The sequence below is a fragment of the Candoia aspera genome, chromosome 1, assembly GCF_035149785.1.
Source record: "Candoia aspera isolate rCanAsp1 chromosome 1, rCanAsp1.hap2, whole genome shotgun sequence".
Taxonomy (NCBI): domain Eukaryota; kingdom Metazoa; phylum Chordata; class Lepidosauria; order Squamata; family Boidae; genus Candoia; species Candoia aspera.
In genome coordinates, this window is record NC_086153.1 from 93,279,219 (window position 1) to 93,292,384 (window position 13,166).

General features: G+C 40.0%; 1 protein-coding gene across 1 annotated transcript in view; it reads right to left on the reverse strand.

Moving 5' to 3' along the window:
• EYA4 (EYA transcriptional coactivator and phosphatase 4) overlaps positions 1 to 13,166 on the reverse strand; it is a 61,289-nt gene that overhangs the window by 32,058 nt on the left and 16,065 nt on the right. Inside the window, exons 3-5 of the mRNA XM_063290679.1 lie at positions 11,281 to 11,349; positions 5,482 to 5,577; positions 979 to 1,045 (exon numbers count right to left, since the gene is read on the reverse strand). Coding sequence (XP_063146749.1) covers positions 979 to 1,045; positions 5,482 to 5,577; positions 11,281 to 11,349 — 232 coding nt within the window. The remainder of the gene's footprint in view (positions 1 to 978; positions 1,046 to 5,481; positions 5,578 to 11,280; positions 11,350 to 13,166) is intronic.

Below are 13,166 nucleotides of genomic sequence, written 5' to 3' on the forward strand. Positions count from 1 at the left end.
TATAAAATGAAAGGACTAGGGATGTAACTGAAGTGAAGGAATGCTGGAAAGAGTATTTTTGAGAATTGTAGAGAATTTACAATAATATATCAAATTGTGGAATTGAATAATATTAGCGATTGAAGAAAAAACAACAAGGATGTCATAAATACTGTGAGTGTGTAGAGAAATGGTAATGGCTAAGGTTAGGGTGGAAGTGCTGATGATGTCACTGAGATATTTTAAATATGTATATGATTTGCTTATGGACAGTTTATGCAACTCATTTAAAATGTGGGCAAAGGCTGCATCCATGCTTGGCAGTCGAAAGAATCTTGTTATTGTTCCAACAGGGAAGACATGAAGAGTGAATGCAAAAACTAAAAGGGTATTACTTTGTTAAGTGTGCCTGGGAAAGTATTTAGGAGAATTCTGATTGCAAGGGTATGACAGGTGACAATGAGTAAAAGCTGGGAAGTGCAACGTGGCTTTATACCAGGAAGAAGGCATGAAGACCAGACTTTTGCTCTTCAGCAGATCAACAGGAAATGTATGAATCTGAGAAACAAAGTTACTGTATGTTTATCGATATAGAAAAAGCATATGATAAAGTGAATAGGTTTGAATTTTGGAGTTTTTTGCACAAATTGAAGGCTGGTTGTTCAATGTGGTAACATGGTGGCTAAATGTCATGGGGAATAGCAATGGTTTTAATCTATACTTAAGCAGTAAGAAAATTGATGCATGAGTAGTTTATTACCCATGAAACTGCAAATCTTTTACAACTATTATCCAATGCAAAGATACAAAAATAAGATTAACAGAGGACTATACCTAACAGTAACCAGACTTAGAAACATACAATAGGGTGCCTTATCATCCTTGTCATCATTACTCCCCCTAGTCTATGTGCTCCAGATTTAATCAGGAGGATTTAGCCACCCTCCAAAGATATAAAAACATATGTAATAAGGTATTAGAATATACATGCACACTAACTTGGAGGAATATAGTTGCGGTGAATATTGATGTGATGATCTTGGACTGTAGCCGCTACTTGTTATTACTGTAAAATAAAAGTGTTTAGAATGTTCAGTTTATCAGCTATTACGATAAAAAAAGGCTTAAAATTTTTGATTGCTCTAATTAAAATTGGTAACATTTATATTATTCTTCATATTTTTATTTGGAAGTGAATAACTAATATGTATAACCTCTAACTTCTTATGGTCTTATTTAGTTTGGTAGATACATTTAAGCAGAACTGGTTTTCATAATGATAAAAATCAGTATTTTTTAAAAAAAGTAATTACCTGTTGTTTCCCACCACAAAGTCATGCCTCCACATTTTAAAAATACAGTATTATTTATATGAAGCTGCTGGGAGAGATTGTCAGCTGGCATGGGGTTCAGATTCATCAGTATGCTGAGGATACCCAATTATACATCTCTACCCCATACCAGGCAAGTGATACTGTTCAGGTGCTGGCTCAGTGCCTGGAGGTATAAGGGCCTGGTTGGGGAGAAACTGGCTGCGACCAAACCCTAGCAAGACAGAGTGGCTGTGGGTGTTTGGCCTCAGGGTCAGGAGAGGTGACATCTTTGCCTCTGGATCGGGTAACACGCCCCTGCACAGATCTGGTGCACAATTTGGGGGCCCTCTTGGACTCATGGCTCCTGCTGGAAGAGCAGGTGGCAGCCATGGCCAGGGGGCCTTTGCACAACTCCATCTTGTGCACCAGTTGAACCCATTCCTGCACTGGGAGGCCTTGCTCACAGTCACCCATGCCTTAGTCACCTCCTGTTTGGATTACTGCAATGCACTCCACATGGGGCTGCCTTTGAAGACCATCTGGAAGCTGCAGCTGGTCCAGAATGCAACAGCACGTGCAGCTTTGGGTGCCCCACAGTTCATCTGAGTAACACCACTGCTGTGTGAGATGCACTGGTTCCCGGTTGCTTTCCGGATGCAATGCAAGGTGCTGGTTATCACTTTTAAAGCCGTACATGACACAGGGCCAGGTTACTTGCAGGACTGCCTGTCCCTGAGGATATCTGCCTGTCCTACTAGATTAGATAGGGTGGACACACTCCACCTGATGGGACCCTGGAGATGTCCCTTCTCAGTGGCCACCCCAGCCCTTTGGAACAGCCTCCCACCTGAGATCTGAGGGATCCCTACCCTTTTAGCCTTCCAAAGGGCTGTGAAGACCTGGCTCTTTCCCCAAGCATTAGGCTAGGATGGGGGTTGAGCTGCAATGATGATTGGTCTGGTGCTCGGGGGAAAGATACTTTTGTTTTTAACTATGTTTTTCATGGATAGTTGTAAGCTGCCTAGAGTCATCATATGAGATAGGCAGCCATATAAGCCCAGTAAATAAATAAACTTTGTCATATAAAGCATGTGCTAACATTACCAATGAAAAGCTTGAATGTAACAAATTTTATGCAAGTAAATCTTAACTAAGATTTGGAAAAAAAAATCAATTGTACTGCCCTTTGTTAAGATTGACACCAACCAATTACTCGAAATTGGTCTTGTTGTACCCTGCACATATGAGCAGCTGAGCTAGCAACATTTATGTATTATGGAATATGATTTCTGTGCACTTAATTTGCCATGCTAATACATTATGAGTAATATTGTCTACTGCATTTACAACTGAGATTTGTTTTAATAGAAAGCATTTCTGCTCAAACCAGTTGGGTACTCAATTTTCACCACTCCTTACTTACCTCAGATCCAATTTTGTTCCAGAAAATTAACATGGAATAGGGTAAAAAGCATATGGAAGTAAGGGTCAGCAAAATGAGGTCTTGCTAAATGGAACTCACCATTCAGTATAGACCCCCGATTTAAGAGCAGTGTGAACAGCAGATATGTAAACATAACAACCACTATGCACAACATAATGTTATATATCAGCACAGCAGCTATGCCAGCAGAAATCTTTTCCATCCTGGCACTCTCCAGTAGTGTTGGACTATACATCTGGCTGTAAATTCTGGCAGCAGAAGTCCAACATGTCTGTATGGCAACAGGTAGGGAAATGACTGTTACCCAGTTACTCCAGTGTAAGATTCGGTGCACACAGCTCCATTCTACACGGCATCTCATGCATAGCTGACCATTTAAAGATCAAGAATGCTATCATCTCCATTAATGTAAACAGGGAAACTTGCTCATAAGACAGCATAGTAAGCATTATGGGATGTAAGCAGAACACTCTATAATAGTAGCAATGAGTTCCATAATCTAAGTGCAAGATTTCTCTTAAATGTGTTTTTAACTTTTTAAAACTGATTTTTGGAGCGCTAAAAAGGTAGGACCACAATATGCAATTGCTTAAGCATAGACAAGAAACTTTACTAGTCCAATACAATTTTAACAACTGATTCCCAGGCAGTATCCTGAACTTTACACATTTAGCTCGGATTCAAACGCTCTTGTGCCTAACTGCACAGAACTACACATTCCAAAGGAAACTAGTTTAAAATAAAGAAAAGGAAGCATGGGCATCCACAAGCCCTTGTTACGTGCATCAAAGTGACAAAAGCAGCATTGGCATCATAAGCTCTGCCCCTTTTGGATCTGCAACACTGCTTTTCTCAGACTGACCTGTCTGACACCCCCCATCCCCCTGCTAAAACTGTTGAAAGGACTCATGGAAATATTTTCATACTTCTATGGATCCTTGTTAACAATGTGCTTAGCCAAGAAGTTAGAGCAATGGATTCTGGCTTATGTTGACAGTATTTATCTTATTATCTCCACTATAAAAATTCAATGTTTTATGCAGTGAAAGTGAAAGAAGTACTAATTTTTCTTTAGGAAGTAACACATTCATTTACTTTCATATAGAAAATGCACCACTATGGTAAATAACAATTGCATACATGCCTGTACAAAGAACAGCTGTATTTTTCTGCAGAAGCTTAAATGATGATAATCATATCCTATTAAAACCGTTCAAGAATATTGCCTAGTCTGGACTGATTCCAAAAAATGCCAAGTTTCTCTTTCGTCTAACCACCTGTCTTGGCTACGGCAAATGTGTTCCAAATATATATACTTTAAAATGTGAAAAAAATCTTTCAGAACCACTTCGTATCAGCACTAGAGTGTCTTTATTAGGCCATCTGCATTTCATTCACTTTTAAAACGATAAAAGCTCTGTACAAAAGGTAGCCCTGGAAATCCTTGAGTCTAATCAATCATACTTTTACTTCAAAGTGATTTCCTTTTTTCAATATGCCAGCCTTTAGAATTTTACAGATAGGTAGTAGTTCTTCATCCTTTTGCAAAACACACTTTAGGCGGGAGCCAAAGAATTACGGAGAAAGTTCCATGTGTTTAAGACCTTTAGTTTCTTGAGCAACATTCTTTGAATATCAAATTTATTTATTTATTTAACCATAATTAGCTCCCCCCCCCCAAAAAGATCTTCATGGCATTTCAAGAAATGAGGTTAATGTCAAAAGCACTTTGTAATGTGTCATGAATGTCTGCTAATTAAAGAAACTTTTCACAGGGTATATTGAAGATTTTTGTCTCCCTCTTTAGAACTCATTTGAAAATCTCTTTAATACATTACTTTAAAATCAACTCTCAATATTATAGAGCTTAAAATGTTGAAAATATTTTAAATGGCTTTTGAAGCCCAGAAGATACACAAGGGTTTGTAAGTAGTAGAAAAAAGCTGTAACTGTCCTTACCTTGTGCAATTCTAAGCTTTCTTAGAAGTGGCACTTGGAACTTAAGTAACTTAGATGATGGCCACTCACAGCAATTTTAGAATCTAATCAATCTTGAGAAGCATCTCCATTGCAATTAATGTATTGTAACTACATACAGCGAAGTCAACTGCCCATATTATCCCTAAACTGTTTTATATTCCTTTATGTTTTAAACGTTAGAACCTTTCTTAGAAGAATTAAGTTCCTTTTATGAACTCAAAACCAGAAATTCTTCAGTTCCTTTGCCGTCTGGGTGATATTTGTAACTTTTCATAATCATTTTATACATTTCACATTTGTCTTAATTTTGTTTAATAAAAGAAATGATTTATTTTAAATATTAGTTCTGCCACTTCAAGCAGTGAGAAGATAGGGCACAGAAACTGATTTCAGTGTAATATAATCTGTGAGACAGTAGTTGTAGGAAGCTGTCCATAATAGGCAAAGTTACATTTTTCCTAAATTCTTCTCCTTGGCACTGGTTCATGTCACTCATTATTATCTAACTTTAGTAGCAGAAAATAATTAAGCTTGTCATCAGGCATTTTTCAACATTATTATTTGTAAAGGTTTTATCCAAAGACTCCATGAGTTCTGCCTTAGAGATTATATATCCAAAAGCACTTTATCAGGGTAATAAAAGGGGTACAAAATAACTGCCTGCCTATTTTTACATGCATGATTAGATGATTTCCTGTTTGTTTTTGTAAAGAATAGCTGGAAAAACTACAGATACAGGTATTATGAGCAAATTATGTCTTTTACCTGACCCAGTAAAATTGTCAAGAGATCCATCTCCACTTGTTGTTGTTGTTGAGTCATTACTGTTCAGAGGCTCTGTTTTGACTGCGAGAAGAGACACTATATAGAAGAATGAGCAGGTATGAGATTGCATTTTTAAATTTACATATATCATGCAAACTAAAGCAAAAAAAAAAGAATTTTAGGTAAGTCAAACTATGCATACACTGGAAAAAATTAGTAAGATTCTTAGAATAACCTTCAACCATAGAACCACAGCTTTAAAACCATGCACTACTTTTTAAAATTAAAAATGCTAACATTTATCCAACTGAACTGAATATTATCCTATCTTGATCTTGTCAAAAGAAGAGAGCAAACTAGAACTACTTTCAATATATTCTTCAAATATTCCTCTAACAAAAAGAGACAGGGCTTTTTTCAAGACTATTTTAACACAACGAACACCTGGTATTTATTTGTTATGAGCAATTCAAATGCTTTTCCTCAACATAAATAATCTAGCAAAAGGTAAATAAATACAACTATTCCTGTCCTTTGGATGGCATCCAATTAATATCCCCATGTTAAAGGAAGGCATCCATTAGAAGAACAGAATATTGTAGAGTGTTTTTTTTTTGGTTTTTCCTTTTCCCCTTTCAAGTTCTTGATCCCACCTCCTTTTGATTTCTAAAATTTGTTCTTACAGATTGACATGTATCTTAGAGTAAAAGATGATAAACTCAAACAAGTCTACCCCCAGGCACTCCACATACAGCATAATGTATTTATGGGGTTTCCCTTTGTTGTTTAATTATTTGAAAGATGGATTTTTCATATCTATGCCTGTAGCACATATTTTGCATATAAATCATACACAAAACTTGGCACACAGTTTCACTACTAACCTAGATTCACGTTTGTAAAAGCTTAGAGAATATATAAAGTTTAACTGAAATCAGGTCAAACTTAAATAAATAGCAAAACAGTTTTTGCTTCCATTTTAACTGTCAGAGCCAAGATAAACCTTTTCTCTACTAATGAAAGTAAGATAACTTTAAACCATAGATCGTTTATTATGGATTGCTTTTCTAAACTATAGTGTAAACTAAAAATAATTTCAGATTCATAAATATAAATTAACTGTATTGTTGTTAACAGCAATTCTAATTTCAACCTCATAGCCAGTTCCAAAGAGAAAGGAAGTGAGACCATGTTAACAAAAGATTTATGGAGGAAATGATGAAGCATAATTAACATTACATCAAAGACCAGTTATTGTTGTTTGTTGTTTATTCGTTTAGTCGCTTCTGACTCTTCGTGACTTCATGGACCAGTCTACGCCAGAGCTTCCTGTCGGTCGTCAACACCCCCAGCTCCCTCAGGGACGGGTACGTCACCTCTAGAATATCATCCATCCACCTTGCCCTTGGTCGGCCCCTCTTCCTTTTGCCCTCCACTCTCCCTAGCATCAGCATCTTCTCCAGGGTGTCCTGTCTTCTCATGATGTGGCCAAAGTATTTCAGTTTGGCCTTTAATATCATTCCCCCAAGTGAGCAGTCTGGCTTTATTTCCTGGAGGATGGACTGGTTTGACCTTCTTGCAGTCCAAGGCACTCTCAGAATTTTCCTCCAACACCACAGTTCAAAAGCATCGATCTTCCTTCGCTCAGCCTTCCTTATGGTCCAGCTCTCACAGCCATATGTTACTACGGGGAACACCACTGCTTTAACTATGCGGACCTTTGTTGTCAGTGTGATGTCTCTGCTCTTAACTATTTTATCGAGATTTGTCATTGCTCTTCTCCCAAGGATTAAGCGTCTTCTGATTTCCTGACTGCAGTCAGCATCTGCAGTAATCTTCACACCTAGGAATACAAAGTCTTTCACTGCTTCTACATTTTCTCCCTCTGTTTGCCAGTTATCAATCAAGCTGGTTGCCATAATCCTGGTTTTGTTGAGGTTTAGCTGCAAGCCAGCTTTTGCACTTTCTTCTTTCACCTTCATCATAAGGCTCCTCAGTTCCTCTTCGCTTTCAGCCATCAAAGTGGTATCATCTGCATATCTGAGATTGTTAATGTTTCTTCCAGAGATTTTAACTCCAGCCTTGGATTCCTCAAGCCCAGCATGTCGCATGATGTGTTCTGCATACAAGTTGAATAGGTAGGGTGAGAGTATACACCCCTGCCGTACTCCTTTCCCAATCTTAAACCAGTCCGTTGTTCCATGGTCTGTTCTTACTGTTGCTACTTGGTCGTTATACAGATTCTTCAGGAGGCATACAAGATGACTTGGTATCCCCATACCACTAAGAACTTGCCACAATTTGTTATGGTACACACAAAGGCTTTAGAATAGTCAATAAAACAGAAATAGATGTTTTTCTGAAACTCCCTGGCTTTTTCCATTATCCAGCGGATATTGGCAATTTGGTCTCTAGTTCCTCTGCCTTTTCTAAACCCAGCTTGTACATCTGGCAATTCTCGCTCCATGAACTGCTGAAGTCTACCTTGCAGGATCTTGAGCATTACCTTACTGGCATGTGAAATGAGTGCCACTGTTCGATAGTTTGCACATTCTTTAGTGTTTCCCTTTTTTGGTATGGGGATATAAGTTGATTTTTTCCAGTCTGATGGCCATTCTTGTGTTTTCCAAATTTGCTGGCATATAGCATGCATTACCTTGACAGCATCATCTTGCAAGATTTTGAACAGTTCAGCTGGGATGCCGTCGTCTCCTGCTGCCTTGTTATTAGCAATGCATCTTAAGGCCCACTCAACCTCACTCTTCAGGATGTCTGGCTCTAGCTCACTGACCACACCGTCAAAGCTATCCCCGATATTGTTATCCTTCCTATACAAGTCTTCTGTATATTCTTGCCACCTTTTCTTGATCTCTTCTTCTTCTGTTAGGTCCTTGCCATCTTTGTTTTTGATCATACCCATTTTGGCCTGGAATTTACCTCCGATGGTTCTAATTTTCTGGAAGAGGTCTCTTGTCCTTCCTATTCTATTGTCTTCTTCCACTTCCGCGCATTGCTTGTTTAAAAATAATTCCTTATCTCTTCCGGCTAACCTCTGGAATTTTGCATTTAATTGGGCATATCTCCCCCTATCACTGTTGCCTTTTGCTTTCCTTCTTTCTTGGGCTACTTCTAGTGCCTTCTTGGTTTTCTCTTTCTTTGGGATGTATTTTGTTGCCGCCTCCTGAACAATGTTGCGAACTTCTGTCCATAGTTCTTCCGTGACCCTATCTACTATGTCCAGTCCCTTAAATTTATTCTTCACCTCCACTGCATATTCCTTAGGAATATTAGTGAGCTCATTTCGAGCTGATCTGTGGGTCTTCCCTAAGCTCTTTAGTCTGATCCTAAATTGTGCAAGAAGAAGTTCGTGATCTGAACTACAGTCAGCTCCAGGTCTTGTTTTTACCGACTGTATAGATGTCCGCCACCTTTGGCTGCAAAGGATGTGGTCAATCTGATTTCGGTGTTGTCCATCTGGGGAAGTCCATGTATAAAGCCGTCTCTTAGGTTGCTGGAAGAGAGTGTTTGTTATGCAGAGTGAGTTGTCTTGGCAAAATTCTATCAGCCTATGTCCTGCTTCGTTTTGTTCTCCCAGGCCATGCTTACCTGTAATTCCAGGTGTCATTTGACTGCCCACCTTAGCATTCCAGTCTCCCGTGATGAAAATAACATCTCTTTTAGGCGTGTTGTCCAGTAGGTGCTGCAGATCCTCATAGAACTGCTCTACTTCAGCTTCTTCAGCATCTGTGGTTGGGGCGTATATTTGGATCACTGTGATGTTAGATGGCTTGCCCTGAATTCGAATTGAGATCATTCTATCGTTTTTTGGATTGTATCCAAGCACTGCTTTAGCCACTTGACTATTAATTATGAAGGCTACTCCATTTCTTCTGTGGTCCTCTTGTCCACAGTAGTAGATCTGGTGGTCATTTGATGTGAAGTGGCCCATTCCAGTCCATTTCAATTCGCTGACGCCCAAAATGTCTATCTTTAATCTTGACATCTCACCAATAACCACATCCAATTTGCCCTGGCTCATAGATCTTACATTCCAGGTTCCAATGGTGTGTTGATCCTTAGAACATTGGATTCGCCGTTCACCACCAGCACCGTCGGCTGCTAGCCGTCCTTTCGGCTTTGAGCTAGCTGCGTCATCACGTCTGGGGCTAGTTGAACTCATCCTCTGTTCCTCCCCAGTAGCATTTTGACCATCTTCCGACCTCGGGGTCTCATCTTCCAATGGTATACCGACATATCTCTGGTTGTACTGATCCATTGAGTTTTCATGGCAAGAATACTGGGGTGGGTTGCCATTGCCTTCCCCAGGGATCGCATTTAGTCTGACCTCTCTGTCATGACCTTCCCATCTTGGGTGGCCCTTCACGGTTTAGCTCATGGCATCATTGAGGTGCTCAAGCTCCAGCACCACGACAAGGTAATGATCCTTTGCTGAAGCAGTTATTGTTAGATATGAATAAATTACCCCTTCAATTTTCAGCTTTTACTCAGGTAATATGTGGTTAAATAAAACCAATACCTTAATTAAACTTAGTTAATTATTATTCTTCCTCAGAATTATTTTCCTTTCTCAGAAAATTGGAAGAAGGAATTCTTCAAATACATTCAGTATAGATTTCACTGAATTACATCTGGCTATATTTATTTTATTTATTATTAAATTTATAAGGCCACCCAACTCCATGATGACTTTAGTGACACATAATAATAAAATCGTTATTAAAAAAGGTAAAAATAAAAAATGACAGTCATCCAGAAGAAGAAAGACCATTCATTCTAAAAACAATACAACACATGGGACCCACCATCTAGTCTAACCCAAGACCTGGGGAAAGACCCAGGTTTTAAGTGCTCTTATAAACAGGGTCATGGTCAGGGCATAACAGACCTCAGGGGGAATCTTGGTCTAGAGGGCAGACACTGTGACAGAGACACATTTCCCAAGTTTCATCAGATGACTGGGAACATGCCACTCTGCCTGATCATACAGATGGACCGAAACTACAGAAGATAGACACTATCTTAGATAACCAGGCCCTATGCCATGAAGGGTTTTAAAGCTGATAACCAGCACCTTGAACTGCACCCAGAAATTAACTGGTAACCACTGCAGCTCATGAAGCAAAGATGATGCATGGGCATGATATGGCATAGCCATAATTGTTCGTGCTGCATTCTGGACCAGCTGCAGCTTCCAAATAGTTTTCAAGGACAGCCCCATGTGCAGTGCATTGCGATAATCTACATGCAAGATGGCCCCAGCATGAGTGATTGGCTGTGAGTCAAAGAAAATTCCCAAATTGAACTCAGTTTCAAAGGGGAAAATACAACTCCATTCAGGACTAAAGACAGAACATCTCCAGTCCTGGTGGTTCCAAAAACTCACAGCTGCTTTTAATTACATTTATAAAATTTCTCCAAATACCTAAGATACCAGTAATTAGCATTATATTGAACCCACATCAATATTATAGTGATATGTGTGTGGTACACAGATCTTCTCCCCTCCACACACAATGATTTTTTTCTTCCAGAGGCTGAACTTACATCAGTTTCTCTTTGTTTTAATTTATTTTATATACTATATATTGATGTAAAATATAGCAAAACTCTGTTACAACAAAAACTTATAACTTCCTTGCATGGTATTTATAGAAAGGTTTCTCAGAAATAGAAGGGTATGCAGCTACAAAGCAAAAACAATAAAGCAAAATATCAGATGTTCAACACAATAATCATCAATCCAACCACACACATGCATTAAACTAGGATTGCTCATACTTGTTGCAGAAGAAGGAGTGCTGCAACTCAACAACCAGTCTGCAGTGTTTAAAACAGTCATGTTGTCTCCTGAGAATTGAAACAGTATACAATGGTTCATTGTCTGAATATCTGCTTAATGTAAAGAAATATTTTTCAGGATAAAAAGAAAAAAAATCACTAGACTACTTTAGCATTGGGATATATGATCACATACAGCTTTGATCTCTGTTGCTGCGAGACAGACAGACAGACCCATGCAAGTTAAAGTATCACTTGTTTTCAGTAATATGTCTTTAGATAATGTATCATGGAAAATGGACAGAGTTCACTAGCATATTTTCAGGGGTCATAGTTCTCAAAACAAACCTCTCTGGATACATATTGCTGAAAGTGGGTAAATGAAATAAACACACACTTTCATATAAAATCCTATTCTTAATCCAATGTATCTCATACAGTTAGTCCTTGAGTTATGACAGTAATTGGGACCAGAATTTCCATCGCTAAGCAATGCAGTCATTAGGCGGAAACATTACGTGACTGCATTGCTTAACAATGGCATTCCCAGCACTCCCCGTTGCCATTGTTAACCGAATCCCACCAATTGTTAGGGGAGGACCCACCCTGATCCAAGCCATTCCTGGCTTGGTCTCTCCCAGCCCGGAGCCTCGGTAAGGTAAGGGACTATCTCCTCTGCCCTCTCTTGAACTTCTCCCACCCGCCTATCTCCCCCACACCTCTGCCCTTTTGGCCGCCCTGCACAGCAGCACTCCTCAGTGGTTCTGGGGCTGAAGTAGAGGCCCAGGGCCTTCAGTAGTCTCAGCCGATAGCTACTGGCCCCAGGCCTCTATTTCAGTGCTTCTGAGGCCTTCTGAAGCATCCTGAGAACACTATTAGAATGGCGTGAGTGGCCTAAGGAAGATGGCCTGGTGCAGCCAGCAGCTGCCTCACATAGGGCCAGGCTGGGCACTCCTCATCAACAGTGGGAAGAAGATGGGTTAAGGTCAGCTAGGTGCAGCTAGGTTAAGGTCAGCTAGGTTTGAGTTTTGGCAGGTGGCTATGACATGGGACTTGAGGCGGCACTCTTTGCTGGCAGTGGCAGAGCTGGGGCAGAAAGAGAAGCCCAAGGGCAATGGCAGCCAGCTGAGACTGCTGAAAGCCCCAGGCCTCTACTTCAGCACCTGTCCTAACTCCCAGGAAACACTCTGAGACAAGGATCTGGTCTCTAATGTTTTATTGATAATACATAACAGTAATCCTAACAAACTGAACAAACATGGGAAAACCCAGCCATATAACCCCGCAGGTTAAGGTGGTCCCGATCTGTGCCTCTTGGAATGGCTCACCAATTCCTCAGTGCTACGCATGCGCTTAACAGTCTGGAAGGGAGCCCCCTGCTCGCCATCCTTACTCATGACAGCACCAGTGCCACCACTGAGGAGTGCCACTGTGTAGGACAGCCAAAAGGGCAGAGATGGGGTGGCAGATAGGGTGGGGGAGATGAAGTGCACCTAAGGATGGGTGGGCTGCCAAGCGCCCAAATTCTGATCATGTGACCATGGGGCTGCTGCAATGGCTAACTTTGGGGACCAGGCTAAGTGCCATTTGTTCAGCACCACCATAACTTTGAATGGTCATTGAACAAATGGACATAAATTGAGGACTACCTGTAATAATATATTTTTAAATGATAGTGTCATGAGTAATGATGGCGAGCAGGAAGGGGCTCCCATCCAGGGTGGAAAACGCATGCGTAGTACTGAGGAATTAAGCAGCCATTCAAAGAGACACAGATCAGGCCCGCCTTAGCTTTTGGGGTTTATATGTCTGGGTTTTTCCCACGCTTATTCGGTTTGTTAGGATTCTGTTTATGTAGCAGTAATAAACACTAGAGAACTACTCGT